At 34.2% G+C, this 27,543-nt stretch overlaps 1 protein-coding gene across 1 annotated transcript; it reads right to left on the bottom strand.

The window, feature by feature from the left end:
• Window positions 1-411: 411 nt before the first annotated feature.
• On the bottom strand, window positions 412-27,167 carry LOC127863815 (polypeptide N-acetylgalactosaminyltransferase 13-like; the record flags this gene model as incomplete). The annotated part of the gene is made up of 12 exons (XM_052403473.1): window positions 412-683; window positions 1,118-1,196; window positions 1,822-1,890; window positions 11,243-11,377; window positions 16,434-16,538; window positions 16,959-17,093; window positions 20,227-20,415; window positions 21,977-22,094; window positions 22,405-22,605; window positions 23,368-23,545; window positions 25,243-25,409; window positions 26,938-27,167. Coding segments are annotated over 12 exons (1,878 nt in total), but the record flags the coding sequence as incomplete, so codon positions are not given.
• Window positions 27,168-27,543: the final 376 nt, after the last annotated feature.

The raw sequence follows: 27,543 nt of genomic DNA, 5'->3' as shown, positions 1-27,543 counted from the left end.
GAAACGAAATCCGGATCCTCCCGCTTGGCTGCACTCAAACCATTACAGTTCCAGACTACACGCTTGAGTCCATTCGGCCCCTCCTATGCATCCTTTATGGGCCTGCCGTCGATGTATAGAGTGTCGTATGACACCAACGCCCGTTTTTCCGCCTACTTTGCCTCTTTGGCTTCTTTAAAGAGACGCCTCCTTTTTACTGCAAATTCCGGTGGGAACTGCTCTGTGACGTAGAACGGCGTTCCAATTAAATTTCGGCTGCTCCAGCGGACTTGCTCTCTATCATTGAAGAACGAGAATTTGCGCACGATGCTACGGTGCCTCCCATCGCCGCCGTTTCCGGAAAATCTATTTACGTTTGTGTTTTTGTGGCCAATCTCTCTGCACTCTCTCAAATCTCATGGCAGCCACCGCTTACTTGGTCAATTTTAGCTTCTCCGACATGTATGTTCTAACTCTTTCTTCGCATTTTGTCGGCGTTTCATTTTCTTCCTCTGGGATGTTGCCAAATATAAAATTGTTTCTCATACTCTGTGATTGCTCATAGTTCATGTCGTCTCTTAATCTGTTGCTGACCTGTTCAAGGTTCGATATCCTTCTCCTTACCCCCTCTATGTCAATGCCCATGGAGTCTTTTTTATTTTCCACCCTGTCGACTTTTTTCCTGGAATCCTGGACGACTGTATCTATGTGTAACCATAGTTTTTTTAATTTCTTTTCAAAATAGTCCATTTTCCTCTCTAGCCCTTCGAGTACATTGAATCGTGCGTCCATATCGCTTAATTTGATCTATTTTGCCAAGCATGGCTATATTGTCCGCGTTTGTTGGCCCCTTATTGTTTTGGCACGTATTGCTTTCCATAGTTATATACCGATTTGGCTCGCCGATTTGGTTTGTATCACTCACTCTACGTATCTCGTCGAATGCGTGACTGTTGCCCGCGTTAATCCCTTCGTTAAACCCTTCATCAGTATCACTCACACTACTTAGCTCGTCGAATACGTTACTTGTGCTCACGGTAATCTCCTCGTGATATTACACTGAATTGGCTTCGCCCAATACCTGGCTGATGGATCCAAGCCCCCCCTGGCGATGTTTGCGTATTTACACGTTTGCTACCTTCAAAATCCTCATCACTTTCGCTTCTTTTCTTCTTATCTTTCCTTTTTCTTCCTGTCATTTCACTAACATTGTTACACTGTTGAATAGTTCACATTATATCCTTTATTTTGGTATTAAAATTATGATTTTCCTATAAAAATTGACAAAGTATATCCAAGTTTTGTCAGAGCTCGAAAAAATACGCCTGCTCGTCTCGGCGTACTATATAATCATATAAGATGTCGAATCAATTTTAACTAGCCTTATGTCCCACGCTCAAACGACAAAAATAGTGGATTTTAATGGAAGCAGATTTCGAGGATGACGAAAAATAAAATGCAGGAGATTACTTAGTTGCCTTCAAACCAGATGAGAAAATAAAGTCTTAACAATAGTTGCTTCTTTCGACCACGGAAATATAGCAGTGATTTACTGGTATGTAACCCTTGTATGTCCATCAATGAGGATTAGGATCCGCACAAGATGTCCGCATGTATTTCTTTGAACATTTTTACAAATACAAAAAAATATATATATATAGTTGTACCGGACAGTATAATTTTCAAGAGATTGAAAAAGTGTCGGCATGTAATAGATCGACATAAACATTATCGAAGTACTAGTACAGTATCGTAGACTATTCCATTTGTATATTATCGGCGTGTATAGGGGACGTAAGTATTAAACTGCCAAAGCTGGGTGCCGGACGTTGGGTCGCATGCCTGCATAATGACACCATACTCGTCTATATCTAGACACAAGCCCGTGCTGTCATGCCTGATGAAGCCACTCTGAAATTTCAAACAACTCATATTGTATTGTTATCAGGCGACGATTAAATAATTTATCTTGACAACTGACGATTTATAACATATTTCTGAAAGATTCTGAGATTTTGCCTCATTCTATAACTAAGTAAACACGCTGGTAATTGGCGTGCGAATCTTAAATGATATCATACAGTAACTGGCATGTCGCAGTTTGAACTTAAGTTTTACTTTAAACGCGCGTTGTTAAATGCACTCGGCTAATAAACTGCAACGCACGTACTGCAATAATGTAACATACATAACATATCTTTTTCGTGCATAAAATAGCACAATGCATACTTATAGCCAACACTAGAATTATAGCGTGAACAGTGTAAGGAACATGAACTATTATAAACATTAACCTGAGAATGATTAACAGAGATGTACGTGCCGTGCAAACAGAATTTGCTTAGTACATATTATATTTATTTACAATAACAACAACAACAACATTTATTTGCATGTAGTGGTCTTAAAATAGGCTTAACAGTTCTTTGTAAGATTAGAATTTAAATGGAGAAAAATTCAGATACATTAAAGCTATATTTATGGAGATACAATGTTGCAGTATAAATATAAAATGAGTGACAAAGAGTTCATTACACATGTCAATTGGAGCTAATTTTTAGCGTTAAAGCAATATTTATGGAGACAAAATGTTGGAGTATAAATATAAAATGAGTTTCAAAAAGTTCATTACACTGGATAGAGTACTCGATTATATACAGAATCATAGTTTTAAACATGGTGAAAATTTGAACGTTATATCTTGTGGTGAATGAATGCACATACATCTGATGTACCCGATTGTTTGTCAGATGAAAGTATTAATCATATTGATTTTTTACCCGATGGTTATGTACCTGATATTGGCGCACCGCGGTGTTCTCAAGACAAAGGTCGTATTAATAATAACGGAATAGTCTTACTATATTTGTGTAAACAAACCGGAATGCGTATTTTAAATGAAAGGTGTGATAGGGATCAGGATGGAGAGTACACTTTCATTGGCTGAACAGGTTCTAGTGTTGTCGATTATGAAATAGCAACGCCAGGTATTTTTAACTGTGTCCACTCTTTCCGAGTTGAGGATCCAAATATTTTATCCGACCATTGTTTAATTGATTGCTCTTTTGTGTTTAAAAAGAGTAAGCCGTCAATCAATAACTGTGTTGACCGAAACGGTACTTTGGGGGTAGTAAATTATAAATATGTATGGGACATTTCGATTCATGATGCATGCGTGCGACTGCGAGGAACATACATGAGCTTGTGCTCAAAAGGGTTAGCGCCTGAAAGACTGAGTCCACCAACTCTCTTAACGATATTCAACTCATCCGTTATCCCAAAGGCCCTATATGGCTGTGAGCTATGGAACAACAACTCACAAAGTGATCTTGTTCAACTTTCTATTGCACATAACTTTTGCCTGAAACACATGCAAGGGTATGACAGAAGCATCTCAACAGATTATTGCCTGTCAACCCTTAATACCGTCCCGATAGTGAATGAACTGGAAATCAGAAAACTAACATTTTTCGGCCAAATATGCAGATTGAATCCGAAATACCTAGCGAAAGATATCTTTAATAATAGACTTTTACGTCACATTGAACTAGAAGGCCAATGCATCGGATATATCCCTGATGCATACAGGATACTACAAAAGTACGACTTAATGAACGTCTTACGATTATACGTCCAGGATGGAAATTTCCCCACAAAGCGACAATGGAAAAAAACAGTTGAGCGAAAAGTCGTAATGAACATTACGAACGAAATACAGGGTCGCATCAAAGGCAACGATCAATGGGGAGTAACTGTGCATGTAATAGACTCCAATAATTACTCCCCTCTATGGAGAGTAGCAAAAGACAACCCAAGAATAATTATCGTATGTAAAACTATAATGAATAGCATTGGTATGTTTGTGTCGAGACAGTATGTACGAGAATGCAGACATTGTTGCCTGAAAACCGTTAATCTCGTAATTCATAAGTTGTGTTATTGCCACCTGTTAGAGGATAAGCGAAAACATTTGTGGACAACTCTAATTGAATGCATCGGTATAACGGAATTCTCGCGCTTCATCTACTTAAGTGGCTTAAAACAAAGTGCATCGTTGCTTAAAATGATATCTGAAACTGTTGACTCATAGTTTGTGCATTTTAAATTGTGCAAGGCTGCTGTTAGCATTCTAAACTAGTGTTAGATGCTCTGAGCCAGGTTTTGTGTTGTTTTTTTTTGTTTTTTGTTTTTTTTACACATATGTTGACATTTCTATCCATCTATCTATATTAGTGTATTACAGTCTATATTAGTGTATCTCAACACTATATAGCAGTCTTCCGTGGAAGGCAAAACCTATTACACATGTTAAGTATATTCGTCTATTATGTCTTTATTTTCGCTTTCGCTTTAAGACATATCCTCGGCGAATAAGTTACACTGAAAAAAATATTATTTTAATTATTATTTCAATGTCATTAGGAATTAACAATTATTTATCATCTAAATAGTTAGTTATACTTATCTGTGTAAATAATTTAATTGAATGTATTGATTTGTTTCATTTATGATCTCATGTGTGTGTATATACTTGATTGTACTTCATTGCTTGTATTATGTGTTATGCTCTTCGTGAATGGAGGAAAAATAAAAGTCTATCTATCTGTCTATCTATTATCACATGGCATAAACTGTTGCATTGTAAAACTAAATGAAATTTTAGATAGAGTTGCCTCCTCTTTCTTCAAACGTAAAATTAGAAATAACTTAAGTTATGTCAGCGCACAGCAAAATAAACATGAAAAACCTTGGTTTACTCCCGATTGTGCTATAAAAAGGGGATCTTTTTTACAGACAACTGAATAAATTTAGAAATAATAAAACAGATGAAAACAGAATGGTGCATAATAAAACTAGGTCAGATTATAAGCTATGTATATAAAAAACAAAAATTACATTACGATAGTGCGCAAACACGAAAACTGGAACCATCAAGATTTAAAAATGCTAAAATGTACTGTAATATGCTCAAACAATATGCAGGAATTCAACAGGCCAATATATCACTGCGTACATTTGAACAATAATTCAAAAGCGTTAATAATCCAAACAGTTTTGTTTTTACGCCTGATGAGGATGTTGTCTACTTCTCAGAACGTTATGAGAGAACCGAATTTAATGTAATGTTTGATGAATTAAATAAGCCCATTTCAATAGAACTAATTAAAAAAGCAATTAAGGAATTAAATTCTAATAAACGTTGAAGACTTGATATGCATATAATTTTTTTAATGTTTTTTTGTCCATGATAGAGACACTCTTTTGCCATATATACATACACTGTTTAACAAAATATTTGATAGTGGATATTTTCCAACTACCTGGTCTGAGAGTTTTGTTGTTCCTCTGCACAAAAAGGGTAGTTTAAATGACGAAAATAACTATAGAGGTATAACATTATTGAGTACGTGAGGAAAACTGTTTACTCGCATTTTTCTAAAACTAGACTCTCACATTGGGCGGAACGTTATTATGTAGACGTTGAATCACAGGCGGGTTTTAGAAAATAATATTAGCACTCTTGATAATATTTGTGTACTGCATGGTCTTCTGACATACCTATTAAATCAAGGAAAACAGCTTTATTATGTATTTGTGGATTTCAGTAAATCCAATGATTATATAGTACGAGAAAACCTTTGGAGCAAATTTATTAAACTAGGGTTACGAGGCAAAAATTTTAATATTGTAAAATCGATATAATCTTCTGTAAAATCTAGAGTAAAACACAGTAATCAATTAAGTAAAGATTTTGAATGTATGCTAGGAGTCCACCAAGAAGAAAGCTTATCGCCGTTTCTGTTTTTTATGTATTTAAATGGTTAAGAGTCAGTGCTCGCTGAAAGTGGCTTAAATGGTATAGATGAAGATAACTTCAAACTTTTTCTTGTGTTGTATGCAGATGAGTATATCATTATTTTTGCAAATAACGCAGAGGAATTGCAAACAAATCTAAATGTATTTCATGAATATTGTAAACGCTGGAAATAAGTTGTAAACAGCGATAAAACTACAGTCATGATATTCAGAAAGGCGGGGCGGTTGCCAAACACTATTTCATTTAACTACAATGATATTGCAATTGAGATTGTTACTAAGTTTAATTACATTTGTGTCGTGTTCACGACTGGTGGTTCGTTCTCTGATGCACAAAGCTGGCCAAGCCTTAAAAGCTCTTTTCAAGATTAACAAATACCTTTACACATACCGACATTACAGTGAAACACCGAGTATATTTGTTTGATTAACTTATATCACCTATTCTAAATTACGGAAGTGCAGTTTGGGGTTTTGACAAGGGCGATGCTATAGAACGTATTCATAAGCAATTTTGTAAAAGTCTGCTGGGTGTTAAAAGAAGTACTCAAACCGATTTTATATACGGCGAACTTGGACGTTTCAATTGTCAAACAAGTAGATATTATAACATAATAAAATATTGGGTTAAATTACATACTAATAGTAATAAATACAATAAAAAAGATTATCTTGCATTGTTGAGTGACTGCGAAAGATACTCTAATAAAAAAGTTGGTGTTCCCTACTACGTGATTTGTTAAGCATACTTGGCTTTTACGATGTCTGGTATTTCCAGAATGTCGGTCACGATACTGTGTTTCTTGGAGCTATTAAACAACGACTTAGAGATAATTTTATCCAAAATTGGAACGGCCGATTGGTAAACTCAAGTAGAGCTCTTTTGTTATAGGAATATAGCATCTTTTCAATTTCAACCAATTTTAGTTTTATGTAATATTAAAAAGTATAGATTTAACCTTACTAGGTTACGAGTATCTTCGCATAGATTGAAAATAGAAAGTGGTAGATGGTCTAAGCCCAACCCTACACCCGTTGAGCAAAGGACATGTTCTGTTTGTAATCATCTAGAAGACGAATATCATTTTGTGATTGAATGCAACCTTTATATTACAGAAACAGACCAAATATGCAAACATTTATAGATTGAATGTCTTCCGATAGTGAAGCTGTTTAAAAAATGTGCTTTTGTCCATGCCGCTTTGTAAGTTAGTATAAACGAACATGTATGCGCCCATTTGATGACATCTTTTACGCTTTAACTAGTTGAACAACGTAAACTGCTACTGTTTTTTTATTTTGTAGGTGAATGAAATCCTGTATATTGAGTTTTTGTGAGAGTTTTTTTTTATACATTCTTAGTTTGTTTTGTTGAGTAAATGAATGTTAAATAAATGCATTAGTAATACTAAGTTGGATTACTTCTCTTAAATTAAACATATTTCATCTATGCATACTGCCCAATATTTGCTATTGTTGTAAACTAAGTATTTTGCGTGAGTTTTCTAGTTTACTCTCTTTAGATGTTGATTGTAGTGTAAATGCACGTTAAAATTAATGCCTTATGTATTGATAAGTACGGGTACTCCTCTTGCATATATTTATTACGGTTAATAAGTATTTCCTGCTGTGAATTACTTATTGACACTACTCATGCAATTATAATTTTAAAGTTGTGTAACCTATGTACGATGTATACTATATGTTTTAGCTGTATAATCAGTATTTTGCATGAATTTCTTGATTTTACTCTCTTTAGGTTTTGTTTGTAGAGTAAATGTACGTTACATTAAGGCAAAATGTATTGATGAGTATGAGTTCTCCTCTTAAATGTTATTATTACGGTTATCATATATTCCCTGCTGTGAATTACTTATTGACCCTACTTACGTATTTATTATTTTGAAAGTTGTGTAACCTCGCTTACTCATAATTTCATTGTTACAATCATGTTTATATAGAGGATATGTGTTGGATTCGTTGGATTATCGATTTTAATTCACGAGTGATCATAGAAAATGATATATTCACGAGTGGCGCAGCCACGAGTGAAAAAATATATTTTCTATGATCACGAGTGAATTAAAATCGATATTCTACCGAATCCAACAAATTTTCTTTTTATTTTATGATTTTTTCACAGTTTATATACATCGTTAAAGAGTTTAGTTAAAGAATTTCGCTGGGATAATGACGTCATTACGTCCCAAAAATGACGTCATTTTACAGTAAACAGTGAAAATTATCGATAATTTTCACTGATAATTTCCACTGTTTGTAACAGTGAAATTATCAGTTTTAATTCACTGATATTTCTCTATAAACCACCGGAAAGCATAAAATAAATGTCTATTGCTGTAGTTATTATATTGCTTGTACTAAAATATGTCCACATGGGCCATCGGCTTTCTGGAAATGCTGTGAATACAATTTATCTATCTTCATAACATATCTTTATTCTGGCATAAAATAGCACACTGCATACTTATAGCCAACAATAGAATTATAGCGTGAAAAGTGAAAGGGACATGAACAAATATAACATTAGTCTGATAATGATTAACAGAGGTATACGTGCCGTGCAAACAGAATTATCTTAGGACATATTATATTTATTTACAATAATAACAACAAATTTTATTTGCATGTAGTGGTCCAAAAATACGCTTAAACGTTTTTTGTAAGATTAGAACTTAAATGGAGAAAAATTCAGATAAATTATAGCAATATTTATGGAGATACAATGTTGCAGTATAAATATAAAATGAGTTACAAATAGTTCATTACACATATCGATTAGAGCTAATTTTTTAGCGTTTAAAGCAATATTATCTTAAGAAAAATATGTAAGTTAGTTGCACATATCAATGATGACTTTATTATTAATTAATACAATATGATTGAGCGTGCTATAAACTATCTTCTTATACATGATGCACAAGACAATAATGGGCTATTTACTTAGTGTGCATTCGAAGTAAAAAGAGTTCGTGATCGTATTGCATAATATATGTACTTCGATAAATTGTTTATTACTTTATTGGATTTTGACGACAATAGAAACCGGAACTTGTTTATTGATGGCCAGTGACAGTAATATGGTTTCAAATAGTGTTTTCTGATTATGGTTTAAGCTGGACATACTAGTAAGAAGTGGTATTTAATTTCGATTACTGTCATATTGCAAATTTTGCACAATCATTTTTCTTTTGGGATATTTTTATGTTGTCCTTTCTCAATCGCAAGATTGTGTGCGGATATTCTTAACTGAGTTAGGGCAATTCTAAATTGTGTTACGTTTATCGATTAAGACATGCCTCAAATTCAAAATCGTCCTTATAGGTGCTAGAGGTCACTAGTCGATTCGAGTTATTAATGTTTGAGTACCACGACTGTTTAAATTTATCATATATTCGATCTGATATAATTTTTTGGTCGTAATCATTTGGTAAAACTTCGTTTTGATTCCAACAGATATGTGCTAGTCCATTATTTTCTAATAGAGACTTTATTTCAAAGGCCCAGTTTTTATTTGTTTATGTGATATTTTCATCAGCGTATTCTTTTAACATATGATACATATTTTTTGTTAATAATTTGTTATTCAGGTTTATTGTTTTCATCCAGTATAAAAGTACTTTTAGTTCTTGTTTTATAATCATAGGGTACCTTCCTAATTCTCCATATAGACCATCTGCATTTGTTGATTTTTTAACTGTAAGGATTTTCCTGAGAAATTTTCGATATACTAGTTATATATCGTTACTTTCTTTTAAACCCCATATGTTCGCTGCATATGTTAATTGTGTACCTACTAGACTATCAAATAAATTGCATTTTTCTTAAGTGCTTAGTGCTAACTGATTTAAAACGATAAATAGGTTATAGAGCGTTGACTGTGAATGTTTTGCAATATTTTTCTGTGTTCTATTCCAATTGCCGTTTTCGAAGAGCTGCACACCGAGATATTTGAATGAAGTGACAGTTTGTTGTGAAACATTGTTAAATACAAAAATCATAATTTGTATGCCCTCCTTTTTCATAAATCATGATCTTAGTTTTTTAGTATTGACAGATAGGCGCCATTTTTGGCAGTAATTTTCGAGATCTTAAAGCAAGGACGGGAGCGCTTGTGGAGTATGTGCGAACAAAACGGCATCGTCGGCAAAAAGTAACGTCGAGCTTTGAACACCTTGTTTTGCACCGATGTTTGACCCAAAAAACGGCGTAGAATTAGATCACACGCATTCTTTCACGGTACTGTACATATTTCTGACCGCGATAACAAAGTTTATGGAAAATAAATGTTCCCTCCAAATTATCAAAATATTTTTAAAATTCCATGAATATAATTTCTTTTTTTGACTGATTGATTTTGTAATTACAGAATGCAGATAGAAGATACAATCTATAATTGATCTACCCATTTGGAAACTAAATTGTTTTTTTATGATCATAGTTTAATGGTTTTCGGACCATTCCGTAAAACGATTTAAAAGTACAGTTGCATATATTTTTGGAAGGATATTAATTTAATTGATTCCTCTGTAATTATGTTCATCTTCCATGTTTTTGCGTTTGACGATATGTACAAGTATGCCATCTCCCATTACTCCGGGTATTTCCCATTGTCGAATAGTCTATTAAATAATTTAAGAATGAACGGCGCTAGTTCGCTGATTGTGCCTTTTTAAACCTCTGCACATTACTTATCAATACCACCATTTTCTGTTGTTGTTTTGTGAACGTATTGCTTTAATGATTTCTTCTAGTCTAAATTATCTATCTAATTCGATATCGTTGGTGTTTAGTGTGTTTACGGGTAAGGCATTTTCGGGGGTTTCTTCAGTTAGTAAAGGTTCTCCAAGTGCTCGTTCAGGCTAGACGTTCTTGAATGGTTTGCTTTGTTTTGCACTTTTTTGTACTGTTTATTTACTTTATTTCCAAAACTCTATAGGGTTCGATTTACGTTACGCAATTACGTTACATACAAAAAATTGCACTCACATTGAAATAACTTATAAGGATCTTGATCGGAGATTACATTTTTAGCACCTAAATATGTTTTCTCAAAGCAATACGTATTTCGGTCAATTTAAGTAAACCTAGTACATAACATAATTTTCGTTAACAATTATGTTAATAAACTTTTACAATAAAGTGTTATAAAACTATTTTATTCAGGTAATATATTTCGTTTAGAAGATTGTTGCATTTATCATTTCAATAATGCAAGTTCCCTCACCACCTATTCCCTTATTCCACGGCCGCAGAGCAAAACGCGTCATGAAAGCAGTACTCATTGGCTTTAGATTGTAAATCGATGTATTTGAGCGTAGATTTGTCAATAGTATATCATTTAACAAACAATCGTTACTGGAAAATGCAAATAAATAAAGACATAAAGGTATAAGATACTCAGAGACTGTAATAACAATGATGCAACCTGAGAGTGTGTCCACGTGTCTTTGGGCCCGTTGATGCAGCCCTCGAGCATGGGTCGCACCCCGGGGATGCTACCCTTCACCACGACACACTGAAGAGAGGTACGAAGCCGGCCATCGCGCGTCATCGAGAAACCCTGGGAAAAACAAGCTTATTTAAACAAAAGTTTGACCAGTTATTGGCTTATATGCAGATGTACAGATATACAGATGCGAATTCGGACATTGTGCATTATCGAGAAACGTTCAAATGTTACGAAGTTACATACAGTCAAACCTAAGAAGAGCGGTCAGTTAAGGAAAATAACCAAAGTGACCGTTTTCCACAGGTGACCGTTGAATTCGGATCACAATTTGAAGATTGTTTGTCAGTTGGTAGTAATGCTACGTCGTTACCCCACCTAGTCGTTTGCCTACAGTGTAAAACAAAGACTCATTGTCGTTAACTAAGCATCATAACAGAAATAACGTACGTGTGTAAATTGAATAATACATAATAATATCTTATAGATTGATTTAATTTCATCTTGTTAAACTAAAGCAATGACTTCATTAACGCTGGTATATTTGTGTACTCATGCATCTCGTTCATTCAGTAAATAAAGTTTGTCACGCGCCATTGACGTCACGTCCGTACAAGTCTAAAAAGCGGATTCGCTGTCAAAAACCGATAGTACGGTGTAATTGTACCGTTGAAAGTACCATGTACTAATAAGCGGTCATTTAAATAGCGATAATTACTTTAAACGTGTCACAAACTCTGACTTATTTTCTTTTGAAGATACCCCTACGATTATCCCCGGAAAACAAACCGTCTCAACAACTTATTATTTGTTTACTCGCAGCGGGCCACTTTTATAATATCAAAGACAAGTACCGCTTTCAGACTCTGTAACCGCAAAATAGACGGACACATGATGTGCTGTGTTTTTTAATTTTCGCGACTCGAGACGACTGACGCGTGACCGTTGATTTCAGGTCAAACATGAATTTCGGAATGGAATATAGTGGCCGTTGGCCGTTATGGCCAGGTGGCCGTTAAATTCAAGTGTACTATGGTGTTTTTCGTCGGGGGGATTCCAGATTGACCTTTGTCTGCATGTAACCGGAAAATTAAGGTGGCCGTTAGATCAGTTTCGACAATATATGCAAAAACATATAGTTTATTTGCCACTTAAGCATATACAGCTCACCGTCAAAAACAATAATGCAACAATGCCAACATTAATGCACATGTGCAAAAATATCACCAACGAAAAAAGTGAAAGTAAAAACATACAATCACATGTTTATGCATTTTAAAACAAATATATAGATTTTTATGAGAATGGAGGAAGTAAGAAAAGCTCGTTCTGCTGAAATAAAGTTTAGTTCATATTTTAATCCGTTTGTTCTTGAGATAAAACTATTGCAGTTATATATAATTTATATACACTTTTGGGAAAAAGATGACATTCTCTCATAAATATATATATATTATCGTCTCTAAGTCTACATGCTATAATCCAGACACTAGCTAAACGTATCAAATTAGATGTTCTAGTCTCATTCAATAATTGTACAAATGTAAACCCAGATAAGTTTTCTCTGCAAAATATCAGGTATTCGTTTATTTAAAAAAGTATCATATACTGTACACAATGATAATCATATTTAATTTCAAAAGTAGTTGGTACATATTGTTACATTAATTGGAATGTGTCGGTTCCTGCAAGTTTTGATAAATATAACATGAGAGAATAATCTCACATGTGCAATTAGGTTTCTGAATTTTGAATTTTCAATTTTGTCTGAGTAAATGAATGTTTCGAAAATGAGTTTAAATTCTTTGTAACGAAATGGTGTTGACATGTCATTTATATCCGTTAGAAATTTCGAAATAAACAAAACATGTAACCATATAAGGAATTTATAATAACGGCGTTAAAATAAACCAATTATTGATAAAACCACACGTGATCAAAACCTGATTCCTGCTTATGTTTCTGAACGTTTGATGCCCATGACTTGCAGTGAGGGTTATCTCGTGCTTTTTTAGATTGCCTGCGAATGATATTGCTTTAAATACGATTGCGTGATGTTTTGTTGAAAAATTGTAAGAAATATTAAACTAATAGGTATCTACATACTTTCTCATTTCAAGCATTTTTGTTTCCGAATTTCGAATTTTCCATTGTTTCTGAGTAAATAATTGTTTCGAAAATGAGTTTTAATTCTTTGTAACGAAACGGTGTTGACGTGTCATTTATATCCGTTCGACATTTTTGAAATAAACAAAACGTGAAATCATATAGGAAATTTATAATGACGGAGTTAAAATTAACCAATTATTGATATAACCACACGTGACACAAACCTGATTCTTGCTTAAGTTTCTGAACGTTTGATGCCCATGACTTGCAGTTAGGGTTGTCTCGTGCTTTTTAAGATTGTCTACGAATGATATTGCTTTACATATATATAGTGTATGTATATGTATTTATGATTGATTTATTGTTTTTGACGATGAGCTGTATATGCTTAAGTCGCAAATAAACTATCTGTTCTGTTCTGTTTAAATACAATTGGACAATTTTTTGTTGACACAATTGTAAGAAATATATAACTACTAGGTATCCACCTACTCTCTCATTTAAATCATTTTAGTTTGTAAAAGAAGTTTTTACATGTAAAAGCAATGCGAAGAATTTGTGTTGGACTCCTCAGTATTTTCATATTCAGTACATGACCACACCTCGCTTCCATAATTTACAAGCCGGATAGCATTGGCATCACACGGATTAAACAGATTCGATATGATTTGACCAGATATAATCAAAGATTCCGCTCCAGTAAATACTGTGTTCAACGCACTGAGCGCTTTGACTGAAGAAGTGTTACCATCTTATAGGTATGTGCACATATACATAATATCATAAATTATATCATTTTTCTTAGATAATTAAAAATTACTCCAGATTGTAACTTGATTATTGTTATATACCCAGCTTTATCGAGTTTTAAAATGCCTTTATTAAAGATAATGATATTTGTCTACTCGACATTGACTATTTTATTACACTTCGTGCAATACTATCGCAAATTATTAAGGGAAGCTTGTAAGCCCTCAGATGATTCAGAAATTAATACTGCGTCGACGGCGAAAACTATATTATAAATTGATAATGGATCAATTTTCGTGCCCGCATATATATAAGCTTGTAAGTGCAGCTCAAGTTCATTTAAGATCAACAAAAACATCATCGGCGAGCATATCAATCCCTGTAATAAACCGATGTCGGATGACAACAAATCGGGCATACTATTCATATGCTTAACACCCAATGTTATTTGAATATACAAAGATAAAAAAACACGACAAGTAACTCTTGTTGAGCACTGTATGCAGTAAACATATTTTTTATTTTTGAACGTGGCAGGCAATGGCTTGTCAACGAGGAGCCCTGTACAAAAGACGTCAAGTTTTAGACATATGTGAACTTTCAAGAGGGTAATATATGATTTATACCGTTATTTAGCACCTTCCGATATGGTGTCTCTTGAAGAGATCATCGTTGTTTTTTTTTTAAGAGGTTGTAAACGGATGGCTGGTCGTAACGTTAATTTATTATGGCAAGAAACGATTGATGATTGTATTTTGTATTTACAACAGAAATCCGAAGCTGTTTGTACATTAATGTTATAACAACAAAGCATCACTTTTGAGATAGGGGAGGTATACACGGAAACATATGTTGTTTTTGTATGATACAATATCACAGTGTTCAATGATTTATATTAAACCAAGGCACAAAACGATATGTGTGTATAACCGGTTTCGTTTATATTTTCATGTGTGTTTACATAATGAGCCTAAATCTGGCACAAAACACTCCTTTTACCAGGCTGTTTTTGAGTGTGTAGCAATACTCACGACATATAGCAAGTGCTGCCAATGTTTTTATCATTATTGTGATACATGTAAACCATCGGAATATATTTGACAATCGGTGATTGCAAAATATTAAAATAATGGACAAGTTCAATTCTTATGACACGAGTAGATTTACTTTCGTTTCTAACTATCGGTGGTTTATATTGAGTATGCCTGATCCGTGTGCATTTAAGTAGATTAAAGCATTTTTTTTACCAATAAAGTCCCCCATTTAAACACTAATGCAATAATGTCCCTAAAACATTTAGGTTATACCAACTGTTATATATTTGAACAAGTGACCTAGTGGTCGATCCATTCTAATTCATGTTTAAACATGGCCAGGATATTGTAAAGATAAAAATGGCAACACAGTTGATCGAAACTTAGTCATAAATTAGGCTTTGATAGTGATAACAAGGTTTGTATATTAATTAACCTGGTAAACTCGTTTATATTTTGATGCAAATGACATAGATTCGAACATGGCGATGGTATAATATTTATTGTTAAACAAAGTTTCGTCAAGATTGGGTTATAATTAATGCCTTTAGATTAAAAACAATGTGTTTTTAATCTGACCTCTTCATCTAGTTCTTTAAAGCGCATAACCATGATTAGCAATTGGTCTAAATATTGACAAGATTCTGATCAAGTTCAATAAATTTGGAGTCATAAGGACAGGCTTTAGATTTAAAACCATGATTTTCTAAGATTCGAACTGTGTTCCTGGTTTTCAACAAATTTGAACCAGATTCAAACTCGTCTCAGATGTTGTCATGATAAACATCGTTGCACGTTTAATCAACATTGAGAAATAAAAGTGAGCTATTGTGAATATATTTATTAGATGTCAACGAGTGCAATAAAACTACTTACAATGTAAAATGCCAATACATCGTTTTGTTAATGAATAATCTTCATACTTCGTAAAAGCGTTAAAAATACCGGGTACTAATCCATTTTAGACAATATTTTATTAAACGTTTTCCTTTCAGTAAGTTCATGATTTGCAATTAGTCTAGACAGATATTGAACGTTCGACTTTTCCAATCATCTTCTATAACAAATTTTAAAAGAAATAATAAAGGCCACGATTCAAATATACAGCAAGTTTTTAATGTTGTTATACATTTTATCTTAAATCTAATTCGTGAGGAATAGGGAACATGTAAACCATTCACACGTCAAATAAACTTAACAATCATGCATGGTATTTTCCAGCACCAATTGCGCATTTGAAACATGCAGTATACTCGGAATGTGTACTCGTATATTACCTGCGATGCGAACTGGTAATGGCATTGCCACAGTAACAAGGTCGCCTCCGATTGGAACAGGTAGTTGTTGTTGTCCAGACATTTGCTCGTATTCAGATTTTTCGCCTGAGCAAATATAGTGAGGCTTGACATTACTTTGGTAGTTCTCTGTCATTCGAGTATATGTATATACAAACTACAACTTTCATTAATTATTTAACAATTAATAATTAAATGAATGCTATATTATAAGTAATTAGTCAATATAGTACACGTCATATAATTGCAAGATTCCTATGGAATTTAAATGTTTATTATAACAATTTTAAGATAACTAAAAATGGCTTTCTTCAATAATACAACTTTTACCAAGTACTGGTTCTAGGCCCAGGAAACGGACTCGAGAGCATTTCAAATAAGAAGGAATTACTTTCAATGCAATCGAGCTAAAATAAATAGGTTTAAACTAATAATACAACTCCAACTATTCACTATCAATCTTGAGTAATAACATTATTCAAGTCATGATTTTGTGTGCGAGGTTACCGAGCCCCATGCCAACACGTTTCGATTAAGAGCAAATAATTCCGGCCATATATTTTCCGTGAACCAGGTGAAAGGTTTGCACTGCAGCCTCGCTCTCAGCGCCCGTCTTGCCGATAGATCGCCCACGTCAAGGGTCTGAAAATGGCGGTTATCAGTAATAAAACGCTGACAGAAACAAAAGATGGATGGCGAATAAACATACAAAACTAATATGGAAGTCAGTTTGTTTTCACATAACATAGAAACTAACTTATATGCATTGTCCTACGTGCTATACCAAGGAAAATAATTACACAAATTGACACGGAGTTGAGCATTCATTAATTCATTCATTTATTTCATATTTTAACAATTTGCAAAACGTGGTACATAAAGCATATATTACACATAAAGTAAGTTTTATCTGCTGATGGCATAAGAAATAGCAAACCAATAAATTAAAATAGCATCATTGTTGATAAATCAAGCAAACAAAGATACATGTTTATAAATATTCAATACATTATATAACTTAATCTAAAAATTTGAGAAAATAAAATAATATTTATGTTAGTGGTAAATAAATGTTATATCAAAACAATCAACAAACTTAAATAATAGCAAGCAGATGGTTTTGACGGTGTACTTGAAATCGGGGAGGTTCTTAGCCTGTTCTATATATTGCGGCATTTCATTTCAGAGAAAACAACCTTGATATGCAAATGACCGTTTACCAAAACCTTAAACCTTAGGCAAACAAAATATTCCAGTGTCTGTGAATGAATCATTGGAAGCACCAACTGACACTCTTAACCTAGTGGGATAGTTATGAACTGAACTAAGTGAAATGAAATGCTCATTTAGGTAACCTGGTGATCTACCACTGTAGATTTTGAACACATGGCACAACATGATTTGATCAACTCTTTTCAAGACTGGTAACCAGTTTAGCTTGACAAAATGACTTTGATTTATATAAGCCCTTGGTTCAAGATTCAACACAAACCTGGTCATTCTGTTCTGGATGACCTGTAATTTATTCCAAAGTTCCTGAGTCAAGCTGTTATACCAAATTGAAAAACCATATTCAAAATGTCACAGGATGAGGGAGGTGACCAATATCATTTTAGAGTGGGGGTTAAGGAACTTACTCTTCCTGTACACAAACAAGCATTAGCTTTTTTGATAGTTAACCTAGTTATTGAATCAAAAGATTGATTTTGATCAACAGTGGCCCTAAGATACTTAACAGAATCCTAAGCTTCAATAGGTTTACCATTGCATACAACATTAAGATTTGGTCCAGACTTTAACCTTGCTTTGGAGCCAAACAAAACAGGTTCAGTCTTACTAAAATGCAAAGATAGCTTATTACAAATTAGCCATTGACTTAAAACATTCATTTCGGAGCTCACAACTGAATCAAGTTCAGACCTATCCTTACCAGAGACCAAAATACCACAATCATCTGCATACAGTAACAACTTATTTTTTACTGCACCAGACAAGTCATTGACGTAGATAAGAAACAACATCGGTACTATTATAGAGCCCTGAGAAACACCACATGTTATCGTTGCTCGAGAGGATTGACTACCACGGACATCAACCAATTGATGCCGATCCGACAAATATGAAGTAAACCACTGAATAGTAGCCTTTGAGAGACCCAACGCCTTCAACATCATCAATAGAATGCCATGATCAACAGAATCACATGCTTTCTGCCAATCAAGCAAAACCATACCAACAAGATTACCTTTATCCATTTGGAACCTTATGTAATCTGTAAGATGAATGAGACATGTGTCAGAAGAGGAACCTTTTCTGAAGCCTGACTTGAAATCATACAAGAGATTATAGACGTAGATACACACACCTCCCCTATGACGGTTGCGGTCCTTGCGAGTAACAACATATTTTTTATGGAAATTTCATAATCTGGCACACTATCGTCCAACCAAGTTTCAGATAAACTCACAACTGCCGCGTTGGATTGACGAACAAGTAAACGAATTTCGTCTATTTAAGGTATTAAACTGCGAATGTTCAGGTGAAAAATATGTAAACCTCTTTTTCTAAACGCTGAAAACACACCCGACGTATTATTTGTAGTACTTGCATTTACTGGTCCAGGACAGGGGTGGATATCTCCTCAAAAAAGCAAACACATTTGAGTTCAGTTCGATAGTGAGCATCTAGACGAGGAAGTTGCATGCTTAGATTTACCACAATGATGAAATGGGACGATGAAATGTTCATAAAATGCATTTTCCCCGAGTGAGAACGAAGAGATAACTTTTGTTTGACCGAAAATGGAGTCATCCGAATAATACTGTACTTTATGATTGACATCTGTTTGAAAGTTTCTCAGATTAATTATTACTAGTACTACTGTCAACATGATCTTCGAAATGTTCAGTTTTACCTGGAATGTTTATAGTACACTGATGTAATTGGTAAATATCAGGATTATCTGGTTTGTTTTCAAATGTTTTATTGTTGTTGTTTCCAGGTAACACTACACTAAAAAAGTGAGTGAGTTTTTCATAGCCTACTAATTATTAAGTAAGTTCACTCATTGCCAATTGAATACAATCGCAATACTAAAGACGGTTGGTGAAGGCTGCGAGTGTAGAAGTCACCACACTAGTAGTGAACCATGTACAATTCGTCGTTTTTAATAGGACAATTACACATTTCAATAATGGGCGTTTCCTTCAAATGGCGCGTTTTAGGGCAATATCACGTACCAAGACAATTATTTACATGGAGTTATCGTTCTTGCAATGTTTATATTAAAGTGTAAAACAGCTACACCATTAATGGCTGGATCGTCAAACACGTTTTTAAATATACTAGTTGGTACATATTAATTGTGTGCCGCATGATTAGGAAATAGAATTTATATTTAAAAATGATTCGTAAAAAATATTATGTTTTATATTAATGGTTAGTACATAACCAAAGAGAGGTTAAGTATAAACATAAGTTGTAAACTGTAATAGATCATAAATTAAATCACCCAGTACATACATTTATGTTAAGAACTAAATCAGTTTAAAACTTTTGTTTTCATTAAGACACTTGACAAAAATAGCAATGCCCAGCAGATGCGGTTTGCAAATGAAATCATAGTACGATCTTCCCGTGGATGATACACTGTGGCTTGAGATTCAACATCGCAGGTACGTACGCGCGGACGAACAAGTGCAATGTTGAATGCTGACTACATCATACATGCATAACAACAAAAGACAACAAGAACACGAGACAAACACATGCGAACCATCATATCTGGAAAGGAGTTGTAGATGATCTGCTTGTGTTCATCATCCATCCACACCTCAATCGCTCGCTTGTAGTTATACTGTTCAATCTGCACCCGACCCCCGGGGAAGTTGTACGGCTGATAGCGCGCCACATGACCTATGTGCGAGCACGGAGTGTGCACTAGGCGGCCGCCACACAACCAGATCTGCATAAATATAAAGATTGGTTCAGTTGAAAAAAAACACATCATATTACTGAAATGACTTTTAATCTGTTTCATGAACGGGTTGAAATTCAGAATACTATTGAGGTGAGGAAGTTTCAAGTCCATTTCAGGGCATGTGTTTCTTGAGAAAGATTGTTTAACATGATTTATTTATTTTTGATCGAATTCACGTTTTTCTACGGGTCCACAGTTATATGATTATTAAAACAATTTCAAGCTCGTTTCCTGGGTAAAGCTATTACTCAATGTGTCTTTTGGAACAGATCGTTTACATAATTCAGAGTCTAATTTATTTAATCACAAGTAAACTTATATGATAGAAATGTTTCGATGTTTATGATGTATGCCAAAGCCGTAAATATATTTACCATTGAATAATTAGGTACAGTTAACGCCTCATGTTTTATGATTGACAAACCTACATGGAAACACAAATAGATTAGTCACGGTCTATTTTGTAACGGAAAACAGCTGCAAATTACAACGTTTTAAATGAAAATTTATAAATATAGCTTTCATTAAGCAAACCCGGAGTGTTACGATAAAATACTCAGAGTAAACGAGTAAACAGAAACCATACTGTGTAATATGTTCAGTTAAACACGAATGGACGGAAGAACGCACGGAAGGATTAGTCAATCGCAATATGCCTTAATACATCCTTTCATGTTGGGGTCAGAAAATGATGTTTTTATTAATGAATTTATCAATTATGTGACCTACATTTATTCAGCAATGGCTGCCTTTTAACAGACATTATACCGCATATTTAATGTACCTCCGTGCTCGTTGAATAATTAGCAAAACTTGATTACGGTACAAACCTCAATTACAACTTGTTACTTTTGATAGTTTGAGAGCTATATACTTTTAGTTTTGTTTAACGTAGCACACTGTTATGTTTTCAGAATAATGCGCAATTTACTCGCGTGCCATATAACATGACGTAAAATTAAAATGCTATTAAAACACTGGGTGAATTAGAGTTTTGAATAAATACACACATATAACTCATACTTACTTGTTATAAGTAAGCAAACAGTCTATCTACATGCTATTTAACTATCTATTAAAAAAACACTGCACACGTTCATTTTATTACAGAGAAAGCACATATAATAATTGTTTAACAACCAATAAGTGACGAAAAATGTTGTTATTTTGTAAACACTTTAGTGAATTATTACATCTCTGATAAATTCCGTTGTAAGATCACATGTTTGCACATATTTTTAAGTGCTTTGTTACTAACGAGCTTATCCCTCACATTTCTGTGTCAACTTATTTCCATGGTAAATATCTTAGGAAATCACCGGGGTTGAAAAAAGTTTTAAACATCAAACACCAATATTTATTGGGGATGACGTTTTTTTTAAATTTGAATTTAATTGCTTTAGAAATGTGGAAATATTTGCTCCACATACCCACATTATTCTGACCGACAGAGTGATTCCAAAAGGACTCCCTCTAAAACACGGTCTGCCTCAAAGTAATCCTATATTGGGAAAATATGATGGATCTTAACACCATACCCACTTACCCTCCAAGACATTTCAAGGTTCTCCCCTCCCCACACCTTCATCCCCTCGTCATATTCCCCTATCTCCTGGAAGAACTGTCGATCAATGGCATAGGCAGCACCCACCATCACCGTACCTCTGGAAAAAATTTTCGAGAAGTATAAATACGCACCTGTACACAGTGTTTAAATTATACTGTTATTCTATCCCTTATATCGTTTTTGCCATAAAACAACAAACAACAAATCCCAGAAATGGGTTATATTTTTCTTGGGAAACATGTCGCAACGACACATATTCACAGATAGTGACTAGTGACTAAAACTGAACAAAATTCGTATATTAACATATATATGATTCAAAGCTGATGAAACAAGCTTATTAATAGATGCAATTCATTAAAAAGAAAACTAGAATCAAAGCCTTATGAATATGACCGCATTCTCACGGTCTGGTAGACTCCGGTTTTGGGCCAACTTGGTCATTCCGGAAAAATTCCTCGTAGAAGACAAGCCGCCAGTTGAAACCGTATCTGATCATATAATCTTTGTAGTACGTGTACGCCATGGTATCCTTCTGTATGTAGTCAAGGGTTGCCATGGCAATGGTCCTGCGGTTGTGCTTCACTTCCGTCAGAAGAGGTTGCAGCCTGCACAAAAGACGAACCAAACCCGTTCAAATCAATGTGCAATATGCATGATTGTCCTAGCACTTCCTACGGTTTCAATCATTTTATCAAATTTGGTTATTATTATAATCGTTATAAAAAGAAACGCGTATATATTTTTGAAAGATTGAAAACTACAAATGTGTCAGTTTAACATTGACGCCGTCGCTATATTTAACTTGACACATGAACGTGTGTTTTGTAACAGACGTACTGATTACATATACGACAGTATGTATATACAAGTCCTTTTGTAACTTTCGCTTCACATAGATTTGACGAAAACGACATTTAAGCGCTGCCATAGTTGGTACATATAACATGCCTTCTACAAATTATAAAAGTGACAATCAGAGTTTCTGTCACTATTACCAGATTATGACCTGGCACACATTTAAAGAGTCAAACTTGACTCAGATCTGTACGCGAGCAACATGGTTAATACATCCGAAAAGTCACGTTATTACATAAGGATAATTGTGCCAATATATTTGCCAAAACGCCATGGTGAGTGGCATAGTTATGAACCATATGAAAACACAAACATTCACACGTCTCTTAAAATATATTTAAAAAAAAACATTTAACATGTAACACTACATGGTTTTTTGTTATTGTCATGGCATATGCATAAAAAAGACAAATTTAAGGCATTTAATTTAAACTTAAACAGCTTTGTTGGCGTGTAAACTAGTCAAGAAACCACTCACAAAAATGATTCAGATACTAGGTACATAAACCTACCAATCAATATTGACCTCCATGTGGCTGTCAAAAAATATGATGATGTCACCCGTTGAATTCCTGTACCCCAGCAGTCTTGCTTGGATGAGACCCAGACGATTGGGAACACGGATCATTTTCACCAGCCCCACGGGAAAATGAGATTCTAGATAGACATCTAACTTGGACTTCAACTCCTCTGAAAATAGAACGGCGCTTTGAGCTTTGTTATGATTTAAAACTTTAAATGGGTACACCTAATGCAATATATAATAATAACAATGCGGCTGTCAATACTGCTGTTAATACCGATACGATTTAGATGATTATATAACATGCATTATTATAATTAAACAATAATCATTAAGATTATTTTACTATTATTTGATTTGTACTATAATTATCATTTTTGATACTTTTTATAGTTTTTATAAGTACAATAATACTAATAATGATTATCAGTAGAATAAGAATAATAATCAGTAGTATAAGTATAATAATAATGACAATAATAATTAGTATTTTTATGTATATAATACTGAGTAGACGTAGTTGCAGTAAGAGAAGTATTAGTTGTTGTAGTAGTAGAAGTAGTAGAAGTAGAAGTAGTTGTAGTAGTAGTAGTAGTAGTAGTAGTAGTAGTAGTAGTAGTAGTAGTAGTAGTAGTAGTAGTAGCAGCAGTAGTAGTAGTAGTAGTAGTATTAGTAGTAGTAGTAGTAGTAGTAGTAGTAGTAGAAGAAGTAGTAGAAGTAGAAGTAGTAGTAGTAGTAGTAGTAGTAGTAGTAGTAAGAAGTAGTAGTAGTAGTAGTAGTAGTAGTAGTAGTAGTAGTAGTTAGTAGTAGTAGTAGTAGTAGTAGTAGTAGTAGTAGTAGTAGTCGTAGTAGTAGTGTAGTAGTAGTAGTTAGTAGTAGTAGTAGTAGTAGTAGTAGTAGTAGTAGTAGTAGTAGTAGTAGAAGTAGTAGTAGTAGTAGTAGTAGTAGTAGTAGTAGTAGTAGTAGTAGTAGTAGTAGTAGTAGTAGTAGTAGTAGTAGTAGTAGTAGTAGTAGTAGTAGTAGTAGTAGTAGTAGTAGTAGTAGTAGTAGAAGTAGTTGTAGTAGTAATAGGAGGAGGAGGAGGAGTAGTAGTAATATTAGTAGTAGTAGTAGTAGTAGTAGTAGTCGTAGTCGTAGTAGTCGTATATTTCACTCATACATGAATCATATCTCGACACCGTAAACTTACCGATACTGGAATGCTCTTTCATTGTTATGTTATGCTTCCTTAAACGTTACGTGAACAGTTATTTAGTGAAACATACATAATATACCGCTCAAACTTAGTCCATACCTTGTACGACGCATCGCATTAAACAAATAATTGTACTGTCTCTCACTGATATACGCAACGTGCTTGCATACTACTGGTACAGTATCTCATTGATTCGTGTAATGTTACTATATATAAGTGAGTCGTATCTCAATTATACTTTCATTAAATATAATTTATACCTTTACCTTACCTTACTTTTATTTGTTCAGTATCATAAACATCCGATAACAGTACCGAACAATACGTATGCAATGAATACTATTCACTGAAACCAGACACATATTTATTTCGTTTCGCACTAATACATACACACTGGTTTAGCATCACGAACATACTATAGTGTGTATTCAACTTAATTTAAAATTTGTCTCCTCAATATTTCCTCAATATTTGAGATGGGTTTGACCAGTTTGCTAAATTTGGTGTTCATAATGCTTTTTGAGTCCCACTAAAATATATATATATATACATATTAGAATATTATTATTGCTGTTTGATGAGATTCTGCTTTGTTGATACTCAAATCTCATCTTCTGAATTGAGCAAACACACATTGAGAAATTTCGGAATACTTGTTCATCAACGTACCCATCTGACTCCCATCATCGACAAGGATGATTTCTTTGAGCAGTTTGCGCGGTGTCCGGTTCACAATGCTGTATATGGTACGCAGCAAGATTGACGGCCACTCGTCGAAGAAGGGAATGATGATGCTGGCTGTAGGAAGATCGTTCTGGTACGTGACTGACCGGCAGCTGTAACGTTATATAAAAATAGTTATATATATTATTCGCAGGTATGTATATAAATCACATATGTTAAATGAATGAAAATAAGGCTATTGCAGAACATGGTAAGATCAACTAAATTAAAACGGAAACGCTGACTTTTGTCGATGATGAACATGTATACAAATACTTAGATATAGGTAAATCAATTCATACTGTGCTTCTTACCAGCTTTTGGCTTTGATTTAAAAACCAAATTTGAAGAAGAATAGTAAACGGTAATGACAATAACTAGGGTACTGTGGGGCGCATTATTTTTATTAATGAAGATTCCTTCATTCAAATTTTCGGGATGTAACCTGAAACAAGAGGACAGAAGGCAATTGGGCAATCACCTTAGACCTGCACTGAACTTCTTTGACAAAATGTAACGATGTGATGAGAAACGTTTTTGGAACGCTAAGGGAGTAAATTGAAAATCAAAAACTCTCAGCAAATGTCATGATGATTGGCAAACGCTTGTGTAAATTGGCCTGCGATCTAGTATTTTATACCATGTGACACAGTTCAGAACAATCAATAGAATGAATTGGTGAAATTAGGCATCAGTAGTTGTCAAATGTAAAAGTCTCAAATTCAGCGCATACGTTATTTGGGTCATTCTTTTAACAAAGTTTCAGGAACATTTGGAATAAATGTGGAACATATAGCTTTTTCTTAAATTTTACTTTAAATGACCTTATTTTTGAAATAACCCGATACAGTTTCAATCTCGGATGAGATATCATTTGGACAAAATGTTCTAAAATACGTTGCTTGAAGATTGTGCTACAAATATGACCATTCCGATTGTTGATCTATTGACGTAGTTTTTAAGCCATCGTGATCCAGTTTCGAACTCGCTCGAGCTCAAATAACGACAAAAAATTTGCCATAGTTTAATAGAAATTGGACAATACCTGTGGCCTCTCTAGTGTTTTTCTTTAGTTTGACAAAGTGACCTTTTTTTGACCCCACATAACAAAGTTTCTATATATTCCGACTAAGATTCAAGACAATTTGGGAATGCATTTTTCTCCAAGAGTTTCACCAGCGTTTTTTATTGTACCAACGGACCTAGCACACCAGCGAAGGGATAGTCTATGAGTTTCTTTTTTTCCGTTTTAATAGCTACTGTGGTCGCATATGACATGATAACAATTTTTGCAATATATATTCAGGGTGATAAAAACAGTCTAGACAAGCGAATATCGTTTATTTAAGGTAATTGCATAGTAAATAATGAATATGATTGATACTGTCCGTGTTCATGTTTTAAACAGGGCGAACATACAAATGTTGAGAAATACATATACAGAAACGCTACCAAGATTAACGAGAGTCTTACATAATGCATTTAACACGCTGGCTTATGTTTGGTCCAAATCATATACATTTTGATACATTCTAAGCAAATCATAATTAATGATTTCAAATTCACCCTGTGTGATTGCAATCGAAAAAAACGAACAAAAAGAAACACGGACAGAAAAAATAAAAGAAAATGCATGCCTACCCATTAAATCTTGAGTCCGGGACCATACGGTTGAGAGGTATTTTGTCGCTGGCTAAAACGTTTATGTTTAACTTTTCAACAAGCTGGTTGGCTCGCTCATTCTCCTTTCCAACAAGGTGCACACCCGTTCCGTTCTCACCGGGCCGATTTAAGTCATTCTTGCCGTACTTGTCTATCAGGACATTTCCCGTTTTGGCGGAAGAGTTCTTTTGATATTCTGACCACGTCAACTGATGAACATATTCATAAGTGGCTTTTACTAATTTGTGTGCGTTTTCAGAGTGTGGTTTACAGTCACACAAGTCAAGCAATTGTCTGTCTTTGAACAAATGTAACTGTATAGAAACGAACACGAAGATGAGAACAAACATGGCGAATAGGTACCGAAAGGCCCAGCGCATTCGCAATGTATGTAGGCTGATCATCTCCAATGTTGATTTTTGATCAGGATGAGATATTAAATTAGGCTCGAGCTTTTGATAATTTAGGCTTTAATTCTGAAAATGAAAACAAAAGAAAATTACAAGCTTACACAGCATTTAAACTTACGACATTTAATAACTTTTGTTATTGCCAACATGTCCGTTATACTGTGCGGACTGTAAT

The sequence above is a fragment of the Dreissena polymorpha genome, unplaced genomic scaffold (genome assembly GCF_020536995.1).
Source record: "Dreissena polymorpha isolate Duluth1 unplaced genomic scaffold, UMN_Dpol_1.0 chrUn042, whole genome shotgun sequence".
NCBI lineage: Eukaryota > Metazoa > Mollusca > Bivalvia > Myida > Dreissenidae > Dreissena > Dreissena polymorpha.
This window is presented reverse-complemented; position numbering and strand designations above follow the sequence as displayed.